The sequence below is a fragment of the Mastigoproctus giganteus genome, chromosome 5 (genome assembly GCF_048544385.1).
Source record: "Mastigoproctus giganteus isolate SK-2022 chromosome 5, ASM4854438v1, whole genome shotgun sequence".
NCBI lineage: Eukaryota > Metazoa > Arthropoda > Arachnida > Uropygi > Thelyphonidae > Mastigoproctus > Mastigoproctus giganteus.
This window is the reverse complement of record NC_143579.1, coordinates 23845041-23868413: the sequence shown is the minus strand read 5'-3', so window position 1 is coordinate 23868413 and position 23373 is coordinate 23845041. Positions and strand designations below refer to the sequence as shown.

The 23373-nt window shown below is 39.3% G+C and overlaps 1 protein-coding gene across 2 annotated transcripts in view; it reads left to right on the top strand.

Moving 5' to 3' along the window:
• LOC150085240 (zwei Ig domain protein zig-8-like) overlaps positions 1 to 23373 on the top strand; it is a 176063-nt gene that overhangs the window by 91298 nt on the left and 61392 nt on the right. For both annotated transcript variants that reach the window (XM_090373108.1, XM_090373110.1), the window contains exon 2: positions 5920 to 6149. In XM_090373108.1, the coding sequence (XP_090229234.1) occupies positions 5920 to 6149 (230 nt within the window). The remainder of the gene's footprint in view (positions 1 to 5919; positions 6150 to 23373) is intronic.

The following is a 23373-nucleotide window of genomic DNA, read 5'->3' as shown; positions in this document are numbered from 1 at the left end:
TGATGCAACTTGGACGAATGTACAGATTCTTTTGGCAGGGTAGTGTATATATTCAAAAAAATCTAACTACTACCTATAGATAGTTCTAGATATCTATTATACTGCTCATCACTGAAATTGCCTCATCTAAAAGAATCGACTGATTTACCTGAAAATTGGGATGCCTTACTGTGATGTATATGGACTTAAACGATTAGCATGTCAAGCTGATCAGCGAAATGGAACATGAAGTAAAACGTTCGCGGGTAAACAAAACGTTGAGCGAATGGCCGTTTAAGAGTATGCAACGTACTCTTACGTACAGTTTACAGACTTTGAAAGGGGTCGGATCATGGAGTTCTCTGAGCTTGGATGGTCCATATGGTAATGCCGTTCCTGTTTCTAAATGGTTGGACTCTGTTGGTAACAATGGGTACAGGAAGGTACTCAGACACGTCGCCAGGGCTTTGTTGATGTCAGTAGGACATCAACAAAGAATTATATTCTCTTTGTCGGTTTCACCAGAGAATAGAGTTCTAAAAGGTGGACCAACTAAAAACGACTTTTAGGAGTGTACAGATTCTTTTGGCAGGGTAGCGTATAATCAAAAAAGTCTATTACTATGGGTACTTCTGGATACTTATTATACAGCTCATCATTGCCTCACCTAGGAGAAAAAAAGGACGTATTTAATTGAAAACTGGCACGCATAACTGTGACATATGTGGGCGTAAACGATTGATATGGCAAACAAAATGGTGGATGAATGGGGTCCATCCATGAGTGTGCAATTTTTTTATAATTCGTAAGGAGTAGAGTTTACAGACTTTAAAAGGAGGTTGAATCATTAGTTTGTTAAAAGCTGGATGTTCTGCACTGCAAATCGAAGCTCTATGGATCGTGTTGCCCGAACGGTTGAATGCTGTTTGCAACAATGAATACAGGAAGGTAGCTGTTCATCTCGCCAGGTCTCTGGTGACGTCAGAAGAACGTGTATTTTAATGGTCTGTTTGATCAGAAAATACAATTTACGAATGTAAATTGTATTCTGTGATCAAACCGACAATGGATACAGGAAGTTTTTGTTATCAGTTTACTAAATACATAATTCATAAATTATTACTCTTTGCTTATTATTTATTATAAAATGTGTTATCAATTTACATTATAACGTGAACTAACTAAATGCAACTTGAAAGAGTGTGCTCATTCTTTTGGTGGGGTATGTTTATATTCAAAAATATCTTTTTGTTAGTACATTTTCTTCCCGCATGGAGCGTTGACTTTAACTATATTAATTCGGTCTCTATTCGAAATTACTTGGCGAAACATAATTCTGCATATTTCTTTTCCACGGAATCCATTAAAAGAACGATCCCGAAAATCACCAGCCGAAGTCCAACGTAGCGTAGATTACGGCAATTTTGACCTCGCAAAGTTCAGATGGAAGTAATGAAAGTTGGAGTGTGGTCGTTATGGCGCAAATGGTCATGTTACGTTATACATTATTTCCTCTTAAAGGTATTATCTTGATGAGGGTATTATTACCATAATCTCAAGAGGATATTGGAGGAAATGAAAGATAGGACTAGATAAATAGTTAAGGGGGAATTTCAACGGGGAAATCAGTGACCAGAATTTATTGAGCAATAAAAATTATAATGAAATAATAGAAAGTGTGAGTAATTTGTTGGCATTTTTTTAAGTACCAAGATGAGGTGAACGTTTGAATTGCCCAATCTGTGTAGTGGTAGTACGTCATCGGCCATTATTGGTTGGGATTCGAACTTATACACTTTCAACTTGCTAAGTCCATAATCTATTTGGGCATTGTATGGGCCCTGTGATAGTATGAAGAAAACGCACCTTGACTATCACCGCAAGGAATACGCTTTTTGTTATCAGTTTACTAAATACATAAATAATGAATTATTACTATTTGGTAATTATATTAATCCCAATAGAAACGTTTAAACGTGTTGCGTTTCAATTGTTATTAAAATGGAGAAAAACATAAGTAAAGTGCATTACGAAAGTGTTGCCAATATATTACGATTGCTTATTTGATTAAATCACAGAGCCGGAACGTACACAGTGGCATATTAAAAAAAAAACGGATCTTGTCAGTATCAGCATTACAGTGCTCCTTGTTATGCAGGCTGCACTTTTTGTTATCATTTACTGAACACATAAGCCGATCGGCATAGCCGGGTGGGTAAAGTGCCTACCTAGCAACCCAAAGGTCGCGGGTTCGAATCCCGCTTCGAGCTTGGATCAAAGTACTGCAAAAACCTTGGGAGGTGCATTATGGCCATAGAAGCCGATGCGCCAACAACTACAAAAAAAAAAATAATAATAAATACATAAGTCATTAATTATTACTATTTGCTTAATATGGTAATCACAACAGAAACGTTAAATACGTGTTGTGTTTCAATTGCTATTAAAATCCAAGAAGCAATAAGTAAAGTGCATTACGAAAGTTTTGACACTACACTGTGGCTATTTAATTTATTAAATCACATTTCCTGAACCTACCCTCTGGCAGTACTACGAAAACGGACTTTATCAGTGCAACAACAATTGTCTTCGTTATACAAGACTATTATCGGTTTACTAAATACATAAATCATGAATTATTACTCTTTGCACATTCTATTAATCACAGTAGAAATGTTAAATATGCGTTGTGTTTCAACTGTTATTAAAATCCAGGAAGAAATAAGTACAGCGCATTACGAAAGTGTTGACAATATACTACTACTACTGTTTAATTTATTAAATTCACAGAGCGTGAACTTACATTGTGGCAATAATAAGAAAACGGATGCTGTCAGTATCAGCGCTATAATGCTCCATGTCACACAGGATTGCACTTTTTGTTATCAGTTTACTAAATAGATGAATCATGAATTATTACTGTTTTCTTATTATATTAATCACAGCAGAAACAGAAACGTTAAATACGCTATTTTCCAATTCTTATTAAAGTCCTGGAAGAAATAAGTAAAGTGCATTACGAAAGTGTTGACAATACGCTACAACTGTTTCTTTTATTAAATTGTAGAGCCTGAGATACGTTGATTACAGAAATTTTGAACAGAAGTGGAATGAATGTTGGTGAAGTGAAAACAATTATTTTCTTGTTTTTTTTTTTTATTTTCTCCGTTCATTTTATTAGGAGCAATGTTAGTTCCCTTGACAAAGGAGAAGGTAAATCCTAATAAACGTATTTTTCTGCATAAATACAAACAAGCAGACGAAACACATCTCTCAAGATGGCGGTGCTGCGTTAAGATTAACCAGCTTTGGAATTAAAAGTGACGTTTAGCGAAAACTCACGCGAAGATGGACTAATTCTTTGGAACCTCAGTGTTGTCTCGATCTTTTAGAACTGCCTTCTTTCTTGAGAGGTTGATGACAGAAACAGTGTAACTTTTTGCGTGCCTTCCCTTCCGCATTGTTTTCAAAACAGCCCCTTATTTAATTTTCCTCTTTTCGTTGGCTTGTGAAATTAGATTTGCTGATGCAGTTCGCCGAGATCTTAGTTCTCTTCCTCTTCCTTTCAGCTTCATGATGGCCTGTCATTGCCAGTTGCTCTTCAATTTCCCAGCAGTCAAAGAGAATCTCAGATCTCGGTGATTACGCTATATTTATCTTCATCCGCGTTATTCTGTCGTCCCCACCTAATTTTGTTAATAAATAAACATCCGATGGATACTCGCTGACGTGGGTGGCAGTTGCAACCAACGATGAGGGGACGGCTTTGCAGCAAACCGAATGAATTCGTTACTCGTCGAGACGCTCTGTCTGAGCACAATATTCCCACCCCCCCTCGTCACAAAGGGGCACGGGAGGGGACCGATCTTTTCATTATTCCTTTCAATGAGAAGGATTAATAAAAATATCAGGACTCGTTGATGGAGCACAAAGCGGATTAGAAGGAGAGGATGTGGATAATAGGGGAGGATAAAGAGAGAGAAAGAGAGAGAGAGAGAGAGAGAGAGAGAGAGAGAGAGAGAGAGCAAAAAGAAACAACAAAAGCAAAGCATCAAGAAGAGAGAAAGCGAGAGATGAACTGAGAAGGGAACGAAACAGAAACAAGGGAAGAGAGAGTGAAAGAAAGAAAGAAAGAAAGAAAGAAAGAAAAGTGAACGAAAGAAAGAGAAGTATTGAATGAAAGACAGTGACAGGAAGAAAAAGAAGTAAAGATTGAAAAAGAGTGACAAGAAGAGAGAGAGAGAGAATGAAGGAAAAGAAGTAGGATGGAAGAAGAGAGACAAGGAAAGAGGCAGAGAGAAGAAATGAGAACGGAAAGAAAGCGAAAGAAAGGGAAGAAAATAAAATAATTAGAGAACGAAGAATAGTCCAGAAAGAAAGAAAGAGAGAGAGAGAGAGAAAGAGAGAGAGAGAGAGAGAGAGAGAGAGAGAGAGAGAGAGAGAGAGAGAAGAAAGGAAAAGAAGTAGGATGGAAAAAGAGAGACAGAAGAAAAGAGAGAGAAGAAAGGAAAATAAGTTGAAAAGAAAAACTGAGAGACAGAAAGAAAGAGAGAGGAGAAAGGAAGGAAGTAGAGAAGAAAAAAGAAGTAGAAACGGAAAAAGAGATACGGAAGGAAAGAGAGAGGGAAAGAGGCAGAGAGAAGTGAAAAGGGAAAGAAAGGGAAGAAAATAAAAGAAATAGAGATGGAAAAAGAGAGAGAAGAAATGAGAGGGGAATGAAAGCGAAAAAGGAAACAGAGAGTGGTAGAAAGAAAGAGAAGAAAGGAAAGAAGAAGGAAACATTGACAGAAGGAAAGAGAGAACAACGGAAAAGAAGTAGAGAAGGGAAAAAAGACAGAATGCAAGAGAGAAGGAAAGAGACAGAGGTAAATAAGATGGAAAGAAACGGAAACAAAGAGTGATAGGAAGGAAGAGAAAAAGAAAGAATGTGATAGGAAGAGAAAGGGAGAGAGAGAGAGAGAGAGATACACAGAAGGTGTGTGGAAAGAAGAAAGGAGGAGAGAATGTGTGACAGAATGAGAAACAGAATGGGAATGAAAGATTGAGCTCGAGACAGAAGGACAAACAGATGACAGAAAAAGAAAAAGGCAGTCAGTAAGAGAGAGAGAGAAGGGGAGAAAAAAGAGCAGTAAAGATGGAAAGAGAGAAAGAAATCGAATGTAAACGCGAGTGAAATAAAGAAAGAGAATAGAAAAAGAGGAAAGAAAAAAAAGAGAACGGAGAAAGAAAGAAAAGAAGAAAATAGAGAGAATAAAGAAAGAAATGATAGAAAAAAGGAAAGAAAGAGTGAGGAAAACATGAGGAAGGGAGAGACAGATAGACAGAAAGTGTGAAAAAGAAGAAAAGTGAGAGAATGTGTGTGGAAGAAAGAAAGAAATGAGAGCTACAGAGAGGGAAAGAAAGAAAAAGTGAAGGAGAGAGAGAGAGAGATCAAGAAGAGAGACCAATAGGGAAGGAGAGACAGAAAGAAAAGGGAGGTCAACAAAGAAAGAGAGAGAAGGAGAGAGGAAGTAAAGAGGAAAAGGTGGAAAGAAAGAAATAAAACGAATGAGAGAAGTGAATGAGAGAGAGAGAGAGAGAGAGAGAGAGAGAGAGAGAGAGAGAGAGAGAGAGAGAATAAATGAAGAAAAATAAAAGAGAGAGAGAGTGCGCTGTAAATTATGTATAAGACAGGAAGCTCAATTTTCAAGTTCATATCACATACGGGTATTGTTGGGGCGGAGGGTTGTTGTTGTTGTCGAGGCCATTCCATTGTTCTCATAAATGTGCGATTACGCTGTCACTTTCTGTCCACTGGATTCTAAAAGGGCCGGGAAGAAACGAAAACACGCAGTAAGGGGGGGGGGGACACTCAAATAACTAACAATTGACAGTTTTCTTTTGTACGAATGAAAGAGGTGTGAACTTTGCATTTGCTTAACGGGTGTTTCTCGTTCGCAGGTGGATCGGTGGACACGAGTGATAGAGCGATGGCCACCGAACTGTCCTCCGTGTTGATAGACAACCTGAAGCAGCACAGGCTCCTCGAATCCGAGTCCATAGAAGACTACTGGGGATTAGGAATTCACGTGCTCCCCACGTTCGACAACAACACGGCCAGGAACGTCACCACTCAACTAGGTCAAACGGCGTACCTACACTGCGTCGTCATCAATTTAGGAGACAAAATGGTAGGCTCATTTTACATTCTCACTTACTTAAAATGCTTTACACCAATTCAGACCGGAAAAACTTTTGCTGCTTTAGGCCACTTTAGGCCACTTGCAAAAGCAAAATGGCCTAAAATCATCCAAAAATTGGATGATTTAGGCCATATAGTTTCGGTCATTTATGTCATTTTAGGCCATTTGGTGCACATCACACGTGGAAGTACTGTATTGTTGGTCTATTAAATGTACGTTTCACGTGGAAATGTTATTGTATTGTTGCTTTACCGAAATGTACAGTTCACGCGAAACTTTTGTATTGTTTCTCTACTGAAATGTACATTTCATGTGGAACTACTGTATTTGTTACTCTATTAAATATACATTTTACATGGAAGTGTTGCGTTATTACTCTACTGAAATGTACATTTCATGTGGAAATGTATTGTTGCTCTACTGAAATATACATTTCACGTGGAAATGTCTTACATTGTTCTACTGAAATATACGTTTCAGGTGGAAGTACTGTATTGTTACTCAATACAGTACAACAATACAGTATTAAATGTACATTTCACGTGAAAGTACTGTATTTTTGCTCTATTATATATACATTTCACGTGCAAGTATCGTATTTTATTCTATTGTTGCGTTTTGAAATATACATTTCACATGAAACTATTGTATTGTTTTGCATTTTTTCGTTATTAAATGCGTTATGATTTTATATTTCACTTAAAAAGCTATACTGTTGCTCTATTAAATGTACATTTTACATGGAAATGTATTGTTGCTCTCAGAAATGTACATTTTACGTGGATGTTCAGTACTATATTGTTACTCTATTAAGTGTACATTTCGCGTAGAAATATTGTAATGCTGCTCTACTGAAACGTACTTTTCAATGGGAAATTACTGTATTGTTACTCTATTAAGTGTACATTTCACATATAAATGTATCGTTCTCTACTAAAACGCATAATTCACGTGCAAAAGTTGTATTGTTATCTACTGAAATGTATATTTCAGGTGAAAGTACTGCATTGTTGCTCTATTTAATGTATTTTTCACGTGGAAGTATCTGTATTGTATTGTATTCTATTGTTGCGTTATTAAATGTGCATTTCACGTGCAAGTATCGTATTTAAATCTATTGTTGCGTTATTAAATGTACATTTCACACGAAACTATCGCATTATTTTGTATTTTTGCGTTATTAAATGCGTTATGATTTTATATTTCACTTAAAATGCTCTACTTTCGCTCTATTGAGTGTACATTTCACATGGAAATGTATTATTCTCTACTAAAATGTATAATTCACGTGCAAACGTTGTATTGTTACTCTACTGAAATGTATATTTCATATGAAATTACTTCATTATTGCTCTATTTAATGTACTTTTAATGTACTTTTCACGCTGAAGTATTGTACTTATTGTTTTGTTGCGTTATTAAATGTACATTTCACGTAAAATGCTGTATTGTTCGTCTGATGAAATGAACAACATTTCACGTGGGAGTATTGGGTTTTTCTCTACTGAAATGTACATTTCACGTCGAAGTATTTTGTATTGAAGGTTGAATGAAAGTTATGTTTTATGCGAAGATATTGGTGGTTGAGCAAAAGAAAAAAAAACAGTTTCCAAGCGGAATGCTTTTTAAATGAGCAGTCTGGATTTTTATATTGTTTCTTTGCAAAGAACTAAAGATACGAAGACGAGCATCGAGCAGACGTATATAATAGCGGAAAGAAAACCCAGCAGAGATAGAAAACTGTCATATGGTATTATTATTCGTATAGTACACATCTATCTCTGTTGTCCAGAAGAAATGTTTTTATATTTTTTCCCCTTCTGTTTTCCGTCTTCTCTCGTGCTCGGAGAGTCAGTTTTAAAGTGGAGAGTCTCCTAAACCTTTCTGGAGGAGAAAATGCTTCCCTGTTTTCGCCCGAATGCCTGTCGGACTACATGGGCACGATGCCGTTACTCTACCGGAGGTACGGAAAGAAGTCATGGAGTGTCACTCCATAGCATCTGTCGCTCGTGCCACGTCACTTTCTCCATATCGATCAGTCGTCTCTTTCGGGGGGAGGAGGGGGGCTCAAGAGGCACGAACAGACAAAGGAAGAGGTTCTAATCGGCGTTCGCGTTTTAGATCGTCGCCGTAGAACGTTAAAGGACGCAGATGAATACGCTCATAATAAGACTGTCATAGAAGTCCCGATAAATGACACGTACACTACTGCGCAGCCATTTCTAATAACAGTTCTGTCTCATTGCTATGGTGGGATGATGGATTCTGTGACAATATTACACCTCGTCACTACAGGAGGGACGTGGGGAGGGGGGGGGGCGGATAGATCGGCAGAGACATCTGTTATACACATTGGCAATACTCCATTTGAAAATAAATTGAAAGATATAGACGCACAACGAATGAAAATAGCTCCTGTCAGGTTTATTTTTTTTATTATTTTTAAACATTGTTTTGCTGGAAATGATTTTTTTCGACACTTTAAAATACCGATGAAGAAGAAACTGAATTTAAAGAAACTGGATTTTTTTTTCTTATGTCCGGTTGTATGTTTTGAGGGATGAAAAGCTGAATTTTCTGAATAAAAAATGATATTGTTTGAACAGGCTAGTGGAGCAGTAGTATAAGAGGGGAGATAACAATAACTGTTCTAGAGACTGAACTTTAACCTCTCCCCTCTCTAATTATAAACATCACTTACAACATTTACATAATGCTCTTTACCAGCTCATAATTGATAACATTGCCATATTTTTCACCCTTATTGGGTACTGTACTTTTGTTTACTACACGCTTTGACTATCTATATTTTGGCTGGTGTATGCTCCAACAGCACCATCCGAAATGGATAAAAGATGGCGCCAGAGCCAATCTACTGTGTTCCATTAATGTAAATGGAAGTTGGCAAGTTTCCAAGAATCAACACCAGGAGAACAAGTGTAGCGGGATTGTGTACCGCAGTAGTCTGCTTGAGGGATTTCGCTGAATAGGCATACGGCTTTCTATCACACACTTTAATAAACAGCCACGAACCCTGCTAGCCCAAACCAGAAATCATTTCTTCATCATATTTTCACTACCACTGTTTCTGCTGCTTTACAGTGCTGTCACGAATGCTTTGCAGCTGCACATATTTTCATTACAGTCACGCCAACTCCCATTTCTATAACTTCGCGGGATATCTAAACAGACAGCGGCTTCAGATGCGTTATGGATCAGAGCAGCTGACGGACCACCATATAAATATTAGCTACATATGGCAGCTTTTTTTCTTTTTGTCTCTGCTCTCATCGTTCTGCTCTCCCTCTCTCTCTCTCTCTATTCTATCCGCTTCTGTTTTTCTAGGGGCCCTTGTATCAATCTATTTATTTATCTATTAGTCTCTTGCTCTCTCTTTTTCTTTCCCTAACTTCTTCCATCTTTCTCTCCTTTTTCTTATTTCAGTCGGAAGAACTTTCTCCCTTTTCTAATTCCATATTTTCTCCCTTTTCTAATTCCATATTTTCTCCCTTTAATCTTTTTTCTCCGTAATTATGCTTCTCTCATTATTTGTTGTTATTCTCGATAATTTACTCGAGATAAACAAATGGCTTCGTCAATTGATTAATTGGTCATTTGTTTAATAAATAACACACTTCTATTACAGCCTGTTTTAGAACCGACTGATCCCTCATTAGATAGCAGACGGTCTAAATTTGATTTCTGCTTTATTGGTCGTTCTACCTACATTTTGCAGCCACTTTATTAGGTACACCTACCTATTAGCGTGTTGAGCCTCGTTTAGCCTTCAAAACAGCCTTAATTCGTCTAGGCATGGATTCAACAAGATGCTGAAAATGTTGTACAGGAATGGAGTACCATGCAGATATGAGTGTGTCACGCAGTTCCTTGAGATTCGACGAAGGTATAGGCCTGCAGCGAACAGCCCTTTCCTGCTCATCCCAAAGATGTTCAATAGCATTGAGATCCGTGGTTTGAGTGGGCCACTGCAGCGAAGAAAAGTCATTATCATGTTCTTGGAACCATTCCATAGTGATTCGGGCTTTGTGCACCGGCGCATTATCCTGCTGGAAGTAACCATTTGACTGAGGATAAACTGTCAACATGAACACTTGAATGCACTTGGTCAGCAACGATGTTTAGATACGATGGGTATCAATGGACCCAACGTGTGCCAAGAAAAAAATTCCCCACGCCATAACACCGCCCCCATCACCTTGCACAGTAGTCGTCAGACATGACGGGTGCATGGATTCATGTTGTTTTCTCCAAATTCTGAGCCTTCCAACAACATGATACACCAGGAACTTTGACTTTTCAGACCAAGCAACTGTTTTTTCCAATCCTCGATAGTCCAGTGCTGGTGTTGCTGAGCCCACAGGAGGCGTGCTCTCTTGTTCTTCGTTGATAACAAAAATTCGCGATGAGGCCGTCGGCTGTTGTAGCCCATTGGCGACAAAGTGCGACTAGTGGTCCGTTGCGATATTTTGTTCTGCGCACCAAGGTTGTATTCTGACGTGATGTGCGACATTGTTGCTCGTCTGTTTGCTTGCACAATTCTAGCCATCCTCCTCTGACCTCTCTCATCAACAAGCCATTTAAAGCAAAACTGAACGCACTCGGAATAATAGAAGAGTCCACATGCACCTGTGGAGAACCTGAAACCTGGCAGCATATTATGCACGACTGTGAATGCTACGAAGAACACAAAAGTAGACTTATAACTGAGATTCAATACTTGCCGAAAAATCAAGAGTACCATCTACTGGATTCAGAAGATGAATACAAAGCCCTCAGCCGATTTGCACTTGACGTCTTCAATAGACGAAGAACAGAAATAGCCATCCACAACGAATAGATGACCACAAATAATAAATAAAGGCAAACTGATAAAACATCAACACAGAGGAAAGGATAGCAAAATACTAAGGACAAACGGCGTAATATGCAGCAGAATAAATGAAACAGCATCGACCTAGGAACCAATGGGAGTGGCTCCAGCCAGGATGTCGTCGCTCCCAGGATGAATCCACACACCTAGAAAAGGACCAGGCCCCACCAAGGAGTCATCATCAGACTGCACTTGCTGGAGGGCACTGCAATTGCCGATATGGCGAACTGGGCGGGGCTCCCTTGCCCAGCCCACTTTCTCTCCCCATCCCTGGTGGGGTGAGGGGAAGGTCTTTCTGCCCCCTCCCCACCCCACCACCCCCTCTTTTCCCTCTGGTGGGGCAAGGGCATGCTCCACTGATATACCTGGGGTCGCCTTCCCTATTGACCCCATATTTCTGTCTTTTCCCCCCAGCCTTCCGTCTCTCCCCCTACTCTACCTATATCGCCAGCGAAAAGCGAATGCCCCACACAACGTAAAATTCTAAATGCCAAACTCGACATACTTGCAACCTCTTTCGGCCTAATTGGATTCAAGCGTTTATCCCGCTCCCCCCTTTTTTTATATATATATATATAGGTCCTAGCCACTGAAATCTCAGGAAATTAGGTGGCAGGACCTGCCAGAGTACTTATCTAAAAATACTGGTGTACCTGGTCTGCCTCCACGGGGCCAAGTGTTGGCAACGTTGGGCCTCAGTAGGGGTCCAGCGGCTAAACGGCCAGATGAACAACAGAACACAACACTACACATGTACAAAATCCATACACTTTTAAATCTCTGGCCTTCCCAGTGAACTGGTACACACACAATGAAAGCAACTTTACACTTTACACTTTTTTTTCATCAACAAGCGATTTTCTTCCACAGGACTGCAGTTGAGAGGATGTGTTCTGTTCGTTGCACCATTCTCGATACACCCTTGAAACTGTGATGTGTGAAAAGTTCAGGAGAACTGCCGTTTCAGAGATGCTTTGTCCAGCACGTCTTGCACCTACTACCATGCCACGTTCGAAGTCCGTTAGATCACTCCTTTTCCCTATCCTTGCTATGGTTTCTACGCTTAACCGATACTAGAAAGGTCGTTCTACTGCATTTATAATCACAACTGTGGTCATGTGACTTGCAACGTTGTGGGACAAACCATTTGTGGACACAGCAGGGGTGTATCTAATAATGTGGCAGCACAGTGTATTTGCGCGCACCTACAATACTATACATCACTCAACTGCTTCCCCCAGTTGTTGTTAATACCTATTCCAATGAGATCGTACTACATCATACAGGAGAGCCCAATCGAATCGAGATTTGCTGACTGTATAATATGAATTCACTGTCGTATTCCTGGAACCAATTCTAATAGGATGATGAACCATGTCCTTGTGACATTGCGCATTATTTTATCGAAAAGGCCCATTCCCAGATGAATACACTACAGTCATGAAGGAATTCCATGGTCGGGACAATTTAAAGATGACTTGTGTCACCCCAATACATTTTCTCCACTGTTGTCGAACGTGCACCACGAAAACACTCCTCATATCATCAGCCTTCATTATTGCCATCTGGCAGGATGTATCCATGGATTCGTGCTGTTTTCGCTATATTCAGGTTCTCTCATCAGTGTGAAACAGCAGAAACAGGAATTCGTCGGACCAAGACCAAATAGCTTTTTTCAGTCCTTCACTCTCCAATATTGGTGTTCCTATATCCATTGTAACCGTATTTGTTTTTTTTTTTTTTTTTTTTTTTCTGACAGGAGTTCAACCCGGTTCGGTCTTCGGTTGCGATGTTCCATCCATTGCAATGCTTCTTTGGTTGCCACTGTCGTACTAGGTTGTTATTTGACTGACTGTAACTTTTCTGTCATCCTGCCGAAGCTGGCGCCTCCATAGCCAGGTGGGAAGGAGCAGCAGTGCGTAGCACAGGCTTCTTGATTAGACCGGGGTTCGAGCCCCTCACCACCAAATACGGAGGATGCGGAAAGGTCAGGGAATGACCACCGCATATCCCGGAGCAATATGGCCTTAGTTGCTAATGCTCCTAAAAACCAAATAACAACATAACAATAACATCCTGCCGAAGTTGCCCTCGTGGGTAGCACAGTTTGTAGAATTGCGTCCTCCCTACACAGGGTGGAAAAGACCTGAGTTCGAATCCTGCCGATGACAGGAGTAATTTTTATGGGCCTTTTTCACAACGTGGCTGTTAGTCGATATCAGGCGAGAGTTGCACAGTTTTTTCTCCTGGACGTTCTGGTTTTTCTTCCAACAAACAGAAAATCGACCACAGATGCTCCTAAAACCCAACAACAACAACAACCTGGCGAAGTCTTACCAGCCTCTTGTTCTCTCGCAACGAGCTGTTTCAGAATATCACAGTTATATCGCTGCTGGTTGGACAGTATTTGATTATTGAATCAATCCCAATACACTCGAAGTGTAAAATAAACATTCACAATGTATCTTACTTTTCAAGTGTTGTGTTTTTAATTTTCTGAAACGTGTTCTTGGACATCCGCCACGAAATTCAAGTCTGTTGTCTTGAGATTTATGATTCACTCCAAAAGGATCTTCCAAATTAATCTGAACTAGAATTAAAGCTAAATTACACATGTTTTAAAATTTGCAGTGTTCTTTTTATTGTGGCAGAGCTCTCAATCTACCAAACTCTCTCTTTCTCTCTTCGATTTGCTTGGGATTGTTTGTTCTTAAGTAAAACTTGTCTGAGTTTAATCTGGGGTTTGATTTTATTTGTGGTGCATGCACAAACAGTTAATTAGGCATTTTACCAAGGATAAAGAGGGGATTACACGGACCAGCGATGCATAGAAAAGGAGCCACAGAGCAGGAGAATTACGATTATTACTGTGGCTGATTAAGGGTGAACGAAAACGACAGGGGAATTATCGGACAAAGAGGATTTCATTAAGGTCTGCACAAACCATTCTTATCCCCTCCTAAGAGTTTCGGGGAATTCTCTGAGATCTAATTTCTTCTCCGCGAGACTGGCTCTTTGTTTCAAAGAGAAATTAATTCAAAATAATGCTGTTCCCTTGGCAAATTGGGTCCTGGTATCTGCTCGTTACCTGGAGTAAGCAATGGAGCATTTACAATGTGTATTTACTTTCTCTCTCGCTCTCTTTCTCTCTGTTGTATTGTTTCCAGAGATAGTGCAATTCTGTGTGAACATCCTGGTAGATGGTTGCCACTATAACAGTGTATTCATGATAGTGGACAATGATGTCAAGTGCACATTCATCTGGCAGCACAAAAGACGATCCAACGCAATATTTTTATCACTCTGACCACGTTTCGAATTGACATCTACCATGGCCTCCTATGGATGGTGAAATATTAGCAAGTACAAATGTATTCAGTCTGCTGACAAAGCGCACGTGTTTTGCACAAAAATTCTCTACAGGTCTTCCAGGATTCATATATTATGCTGATATTTAAACTGCTTTTCTACATTTTATATAGTAATAACAAATAAGTCCGATGCTTAAACTACACTCAGTGGCCGAAAATTTAGAAACTTATCGCAATTGACATCAACCGATAATTAAACGCGCGGTATGCAAATATAACTTGTCCTTCATGGGGAAGACAAGTGATATTTCCATGATCCAGACTCCATCTTTCCACGTGACCTTTCCATGATCCAGGAACCATGTATCCAGACTGTCTCGTGTCCAGCAGTCAAGTGGCTGGAGGTGATATCGTGATATGAAGTACACTTCGATGGTACGAACTGGGTTCGCTCATACTACCAGAAGATCGTGTCACCTCCAATGTCTTTCTGTCGTATTGGCCCAACTTCACCCTGCAATGCTTCATTTTACCGATTGGGATTGATTCTTTCAAGACGACAACGCAGCTATCAACGGTGCAAAAATTTTCTGAAGGGATCAAGAAATTTCTAGCTTCTTCCCTGGCTATCTAATTCTCCAGATCTGAATCGAATTGTGAATGGGCAGTTGGGATTCCCATTTCTCTACCAACAATAATAAGGCAGTCGACAAATATTCTGATGGGAGAATGGTGAAATCCGGAGCGGGACTCCCAGAGACACCTCATGGAATCCATTACTTACGTGTATAGGCTATAATCGGGCTAAAGGTGACCATACTAGATACTGTATAAAGGTTTCTAATTTTTTGGACAGAGAATCTAACTTCTCTGTACCGTGGCATTGCCCCTACTTTTTGGTTGGCAATATATTCATTGATAATGCATTCCATTTTGGATCCGATCCTAAATAATAATATCTGCAATAGCTGATACTGATTTCGACCTCGTTTAGGTTTCCCAAACCATACCGACAGGGCCCTTTTGTAAGAATACATCTCAGTTTAACTGACACGCAATGTCATTAATTAATGTACAGGGTGATAATAATTAAAGTTCTCATATTTTGAGGCCTCTGGTGATCTAAAGAATGATCGGATTAAACTCAAATTTGGAATATTGATGTTTCAGAACAAATGAGGGTTTGTAAGTTATATATACCTATTTATAGGCTCATTATTCCAAAGGTGCAAAACCAGAAAAGTCTCTTGAAAAAATATAAGAAAGATCGTAATAATATTTTTTATACAACTTCGTGAATAATTAGTGCCCACCCTTCGTACTTTTCCAATTTCCTCTGCTCTCACATCTAATTCGTTTTCTCTATCCACAAGCGAGTGGGTTTACAGATTGGCTACTTTCATTATCTTAATAGATTAATATTTAACCACAATTTTCACTGGACTAATGCAATGGACTCTTAGTATAATGCAAGTCCGTGGTTAGACTGAAACGATGTCAGGGTTGGGTGTTTAGAATGAGCTTAATGCACATTTAATGTTCATCACTGGCCATAAATTTTCCCTCTGCAAAATAAGCTATGTTACAAAGATCGCTTTCCCCAGAGGAGAAAAAACTAGTTCGGTTATGATATTAGGAGTGCATTAAATTTGTAAAGAGTCATGGCGTGCATCATCACAAAACCATCTTTATAAATGAAGATTATAAACAACGGAGACAATAAAATCCTTCTCTAGTGTTTTGTAAACGTAGCCAAACCCTCCTTGTACAGATAGGGTACATATAAAAGTCCACGTGAAAAATTATCCGAAGTTTGTACACTCCGGTCATAAAACATGTCCTTTCCCCTGGAGAGTCGCTTTTCCTCGCAACACGTTTTCGCTAGGTTATCCTTTTCACTGTTTTATTCATATTTACATGTGTGGATGGCAGAAAACTCTCCAATATGGATAAACAGCGAAATGGGGTGGAAGATTGTAATTATATAGCTTTCTAACCTGCCGGTTTTTATGAAGGTTTTCTCACTGCCCTCTTTTGTGCTGTGATGAGGACAAAGGCCCTATGGAGATCGGTTCACTCTCATTCAACCCCAAGGATTCCCGTATAGTTCACAGCCTTTGATGACTCATGTGTATCTGTCATTTTCTTGACAACCTACTGCTTCCTCTCCCGAGTACTTCATAGACTTCATATACTCTCCCTCACCGGGGGCCATGTAGTGTTCATCTTCCTAACCGGGGCTGTCAGAAACTGACTAATGTACACAGTGAGGAAATTCTCATTTGCCACACCAGCAGGCTGCTTAAAAGTGGGGATAGAATGTTCTACCACCAGTCAATCCACTCTTCTTTATGTCAGAAACGTGTGCGTACTTGTAAGCCCTGTTCTGAATAGCATTTTCTGATATGGATTTTTCATTACGATTACCTTCTTTACCAGGAAAATAAATCTTCAATAAAAGAAGTTGGGAAAGAAACTTGTTGAATGAACTCATCTGTTTAGGGCTAAGTTAGCTACGTATTTACAAGTTGACGCGTTTCGTATTTATTGGGAACTCTGTAGGAAAAAGTACTGAATGTGTTTTTTTATATTAGGATGGTACTACCATAGATGAGTTGGTTCCACTTTGTTATAAATCACAAACATTAATTCGATTGCAATTTCAGTTAAGTTCTGACCACCAACTCTAAATTTCATCAACTCCAGTGAACCAGATAAGCACTATTGTAGGCGTATGTGAAAAAAGACCAGCGATCATTTATCTCTACTGGATACATTATATGGCAACGTTCGCCATTAGTGGGCCCTTGTGGATAACACGGTGGGTAGAATCGCCGTTCTCCCCACACCATATGGAAAAGACTTGTGTTCGAGTCCCATTGATAAGGGGAGGAGGAATTTTTATGGGCCTTTATCGACAATGTGGCTGAGTTAGTCGGTCTCGGGCGAGGGTAGCATGGTTTTTTCTCCCGGAAACTGGGTTTTTCGTCCAGCAAACAGAAAATCAATCTCAGAACGCACGCAGTTTACAGACAGTATACATGGAACAATATGGCCTAAGTTACTGATGCTCCTTAAACCCTTTTACAACAAAAACAAACTTTAGTGTCTGAAAACTTATCACTATTTTTAAGAAAGCATTGAATCTACTCACACCCGTTTTTAAAGAAGCTTAAAAAACATTTTATCTCATTACCTCACTAAAATCAAGCGATAATTTTTCAAGATTAATTTTTAAATCTTTTTTATTCTGCAACTATAGTTTCTAAAATTATTCCGTTTTCCAAATGATGTTTTATATACTGGTGTGCAAAATCTAAGGACCAACACTATTTCTAAAGGTACAATCACAAAATCTTTACTTAAGGTATTCTTTACTGATGAGAGTAGATTCAGTATCAGCAGCGATTCTGGATGTCAGCTAATCTGGCGATAGGTTGGCACACGGTATCATCCCGCAAACATCACTGATGGGGATCGATATGGCGGTCGAGGTGTTCTCGTATGGGGAGGCGTTATCTTTGAAGGACGTACACAACTCCAGATACTGGAAGGCGGTACTGTAATCAGTGCACTCTACTGTACCGAAGTAATCCTTCCCCATATGCGTCTCTTCCGAGGTGCCATTGGCTCCGAGTTCGTGTTTATGAATGATAACGCCACACCCCATCGCACTGCAGTTGTGATATGCTTTTGGAAAGTGAGAACAGTGTTCGTATGGATTGGCCTGCTCGTTCCACAGATCTAAATCCCATCGAACACATATGGGACACTCTGGCGAGACGCCTAGCGGTACGTCCACACTCACCAGAAAATGTTCACCAGCTGAAGATGGCCCTGACATAGGAATGGACGATGTTATCGCAAGAACTTATCAACAACATTGTTCTAAGTATGGACAGGCAGTGCAAAGCCTGCATCAACAATAGAGGTGGCCATATCTACTACTGAGGACAACCTCTTCCCTTTGTTCCATCTGTGGCAGTGATGCATCTGCATCATGGCAGTTAGTGCTATGTTGCCATTTTTGAATAAAATCCCTCTGTACTGTTTTGTTTCCGTTGTTGTGGCGATGTTGTTTCTTTCATCATTTCTGTACCTGACGAGGTTCCTTTGATATGCTTTTCCCATATCCAGGCCACTAATATGAGAAGCTACAGGTGAAAACCTGACTGGTCCTTAAATTTTGAATAGCAGTGTAGTTTATCTAAATGTTGTGTTTAAAAAAAATGATAAAATCATTTCACAACCTCAGGCTCCACCTTTTCCAACGTGTGCATAGAGTAATCACCAACGAAGTGCATGTGGATCCGTTTACACTCCCTACGTGGCATCTCCCAAGGCTCTCCTCTCGAACCTCTACTGCTTACAGTTTTAATTTAAAGATCTACTTGCCTTCGTGAGCTGGACAGTTGGTAGGATGGCTGCCCTACCCACACGGAGTGGAAAACAACTAAGTTCGAATCTCATTGATGACGTGAAAAAGGTTTTATGGGCCTTTTTCACAACGTGGCTCAGTTATCGGTCTCAGGCGAAGATAGGATGGTTTTTTCTTCCGGAAATTAGGGTTTTTCATCCAGAAAGCAGAAAATTGGCCCCATACCTTAGTTGCAGATGTTCCTAAAAACTCTAATACAACAACATAATGATCTGCCAAACTTTATTAGCGCTTCTCGTGTAAGTAGCCTCCCTTTTGTAAAAGAGAAATGCTTTTTAATGATCAAAATCAACACAATTGAAATTTTAATTGAAATTGGTCGATCCTTGATAATAGACTCGTGAAATACAACGTTGCTAAACAACCGGATAATGTTTTGAAACGAAAATTGCGATCAATATTTTGAAGGCAATTTTACAACTATTTGGAGCATGCATGCACACTTTCAGGAAGCCAAAATCCTCCGGGTAAATAAACAGTTTAAGGTAAGAATTTATTATCATAAAGAACGCACGTCTTGAATGCAAGGGTATTAAGTTTATGTCCACATAAAGTATTACCGAAAACCCATTTTAGCAAACGTGTACGATTTGGGATGAATTTTGCCTTTCATAAACTACTTGAACACAAATCCTATTTTGTGGTCCGGTAGACACGAATGGTACGAACCTATTGGCTGTTGTTAACGCATTAACAACAGCAGCTATTGTTCAGAACTATTTCTGGTTATCCGATGAGCATTATACTCCATTCCTGTGTGAACTAAAATGCTTACGTAGTGGAGCTTCATTTCACAACTGCAAACTTCCTTTGCAGTGCAATAAATCGACTCGGACATTGTAGAGAAAGCCCTTGTATAATTATTTCATGATGGATAAAGCATTTTAAACATTATTCCCAACAAAAGGCGCTTCTCGTTCGCGTTCTACTCTACTATATCGGCTTAACTGCTGGTATTGAGAAACCCAACATTGGTATGAATGAACTGGATTTTAAAGCGAAGGTTTTACGAGAGAGGGCGCTTGTTGAATCTGATTGACTTAAACTATTAAAAAACAAACAATTTGTAATATTATTTGCAATTTAAACCGGATTTATATAATTATATACGCCGCGTTTAATTTCTACCGAAATTCTGTTGATGCTACTGATAGTTTCTACCGATTAATTTCAATTAATCGGTAGAAAATTAATACATTTTTAATTTTAACTAAAGAGGGCGCTTGTTGTATCTGATTGACCTCAACGATGAAAAACAAGCAATTTGTAATATTCTTTACAATTTAAAAGGGATTTATATAATTATATACGCCATGTTTAAAAACTACCGAAATTCTATCAGTTCTACTGATATTTTTTACAGTATAATTTAAATTAATAGGTGGAAAATTAATCTATACGTATTTTTTTATCCTGATGTTTTGAAACTGTTGCCTTTTAATGGTTACATATTAAACTTTTGTAAGAGTGTGATTTTTTTAATTCAAAAGAATATGTCTGTAGTATTTGATAACCGAATCATTAATTTCAGTGGAAGTTAATCTGTAATTAAAATCTGTACCAGCTATTCATCCTTTAAGAACTGCAGTGAATCAGTTATCGTACAAATAATGAATCAACTCTTCTGTCAATATTTAAAGGGCCGTGATCGATCCTGATGCTCCCAGTACGTGGCACTAAAGCTCAGTGGCATGTTTAGACTTCATGTTACTCATAATTCAAATAAATCGTATCAGTTTTCTTGAAGAAAACTGAATAGGTTTTTATGTCCCAAAATTCTGTTAGTGGTTGAGAAAGCCTGTTAAATGAAACCAACGTTTTGGGAAAGACATACACTGTGCTGCCACTTTATTAGGTACACCTACCTAGTGGCGTGTTGAGCCTCCTTTAGCCTTCAAAACAGCCTGAATTCCTTTAGGATGGAACAAGGTGCTCAAAACGTTGTGCAGGAATGGGGTACCATGCAGATATGAGTGTGTCACGCAGTTCCTTGGGATTCGACGAAAGTGTAGGCCTGCAGCGAACAGCCCTTTCCTGCTCATCCCAAAGATGTTCAATAGCATTGAGATCCGTGGATTGAGCGGGCCACTCCAGCAAAGAAAAGTCATTGTCATGTTCCTGGAACCATTCCATAGTGATTCGGGCTTTGTGCACCGGCGCATTATCCTGCTGGAAGTAACCATCTGACTGAGGATGAACTGTCAACATGAACGGATGCACTTGGTCACCAACGATGTTTAGGTACGATGTGGCAAAGGTACGATTCCCCACACCATAACACTGCGCCCACCACCTTGCAGAGTTGTCGTCAGACATGACGGGTCCATGGATTCATGTTGTTTTCGACAAATTCTGAGCCTTCCATCAACATGATGCACCAGGAACTTCAACTCGTCAGACTAAGTAACTGTTTTCCAATCCTCGATAGTCCAGTGCTGGTGTTGCTGTGCCCACAGGAGGCGTGCTCTCTTGTTCTTCATTGATAACAAAGGTACGCGATGTGGCCGTCGGCTGTTGTAGCCCATTCACGACAAAGTGCGACTTGTGGTCCGTTGCGATATTTTGTTCTGCGCACCAAGGTTGTATTCTGACCTGTTGTGCGACATTTTGGCCCGTCTGTTTGCTTGCACAATTCTAGCCATCGTCCTCTGACCTCTCTCATCAACAAGCGATTTTCTTCCACAGGAGTGCAGTTGAAAGGATGTTTTCTGTTCGTTGCACCATTCTCGATACACCCTTGAAACTGTGATGTGTGAAAAGTTCAGGAGAACTGCCGTTTCAGAGATGCTTTGTCCAGCACGTCTTGCACCTACTACCATGCCACGTTCGAAGTCCGTTAGATCACTCCTTTTCCCCATCCTTGCTACGGTTTGTACGCTTAACTGATACTAGAAAGGTTGTTGTTCTGTTGCATTTATATCCACAACTGTGGTCATGTGACTTACAACGTTGTGGGACAAACCATTTGTGTGCACAACAGGGATGTGCCTAGTAAAGTGGCAGCACAGTGTACACTAACATGCCAAAAGTATTGGTGTGTACATTTGTGGAGAGACGAACAGGGTTTGTTAGATGGTTGGTCAAAAATACTGTGCTAATCAATGCCGATAGAAAAATGGACCAAAGCATGACCATATTAGGTATACTAGTGAGAGAACACAGATTGGTATTTACTAACTTAGTACTGGGTAAAGAAACTGTTCCTCGGAAAACTAGTCAGAGCGTGGATGAAATCAATAATCAGGACTATTCTGAAGTCCAAAATAAAAAATATAAATGTCTTTACATGTATTATTATCAAACATGATAGATCGACCACAAGATCAAATGAACAACCAATCCAGAGTAACTTCATTAATTGTTTTCATGGGCCCAAAGGAGTATGGGTAATTTTCTAAAGGCAGATGCTACCCCTAAAATAGCACACTACCTTGGAAGATCGCTTGGTTTGTTCACGGATTTGAAGCGTAGCCACTTATCAACAGAATGATCTTCTCACAACGAATATTAAATCTGACACCAAGTTTCCATCAAGTGAACTAGTTAAATTGGAGCCAAATAATATCAAAAGCAGTACACGAGTTTGAATTAATAAGTTCGTTAATTCATATGCTATCCAAGTGGATCTTTCCCGTCTGGAGAAGAAAAGGCAAAAGCTTTAGGGCAACGAAAGATGCCATCTTTTAATTAGACTTATCAAAATACTCCTTGAGTAACCGCTAATAATTTCTTGGATGAATTCTCCCGATTAAGCTACCATCGTGTGTAATTATGTGATGCTAAAATTGAACAGGCATTACTTATTTGCGATGTCTTCGAGATTTTCTCGTATTTAACTTCCTCAAGCGCCTGCCAAATAATCCAAGGATATATTTCCCTTCATTATACTTGCTTTTCTCTTAAGGCGATCTGAACAGATAATTTAATTATCAGAAACGAAACTCTGTACTGCTTGTCGAATCATTTCTGTGTGCTTTAGTTGATACTTTTCTTCGATAAATTCACCTCCATCACCTTGGTATCTGTTCGTTAAAGATATTTTCAACATACTGAAGTGGCAGTTGCAATAAAGGAATGGTATGGATTGATAAAATTGTTTAAATCTCTCCTTAATTGATTTTAAATTTAAGATCTCCAGATGCGAATATTTATCAGAAGAATTAAGCTTACAGTTAAACTCTAAATAGAGGTTGTTTTATTTGGAAGAATGCTAGACGCATTCTTCCAACTTTTTTTTTCTTGAGTCTTCTTTCCTTTTACCATCGAAAGGACATTGTCAACACTTTATGGTGAATTTTTATTATTTATAAGACAACCGATGTTCTTCAAAAAGTATTGATTGTTTACCATCATTTGTGTTTTAAAATATAGGTTGGAGAATGTTCATGGAACTGATGTCTCTGCATGCGAAAATCGCTATTGGCAACAGAATATGACAATGACTGTCCAATTTAATTCCCAACCAACTCGTCCCTTGTCGCTACAGTATGTAATTTCTGTCTGAATTTATCATCCGTTAATTTTCTCAATCGACTTACGAAAGTACCTTTGACAATGGAATCTGCAGAGAGC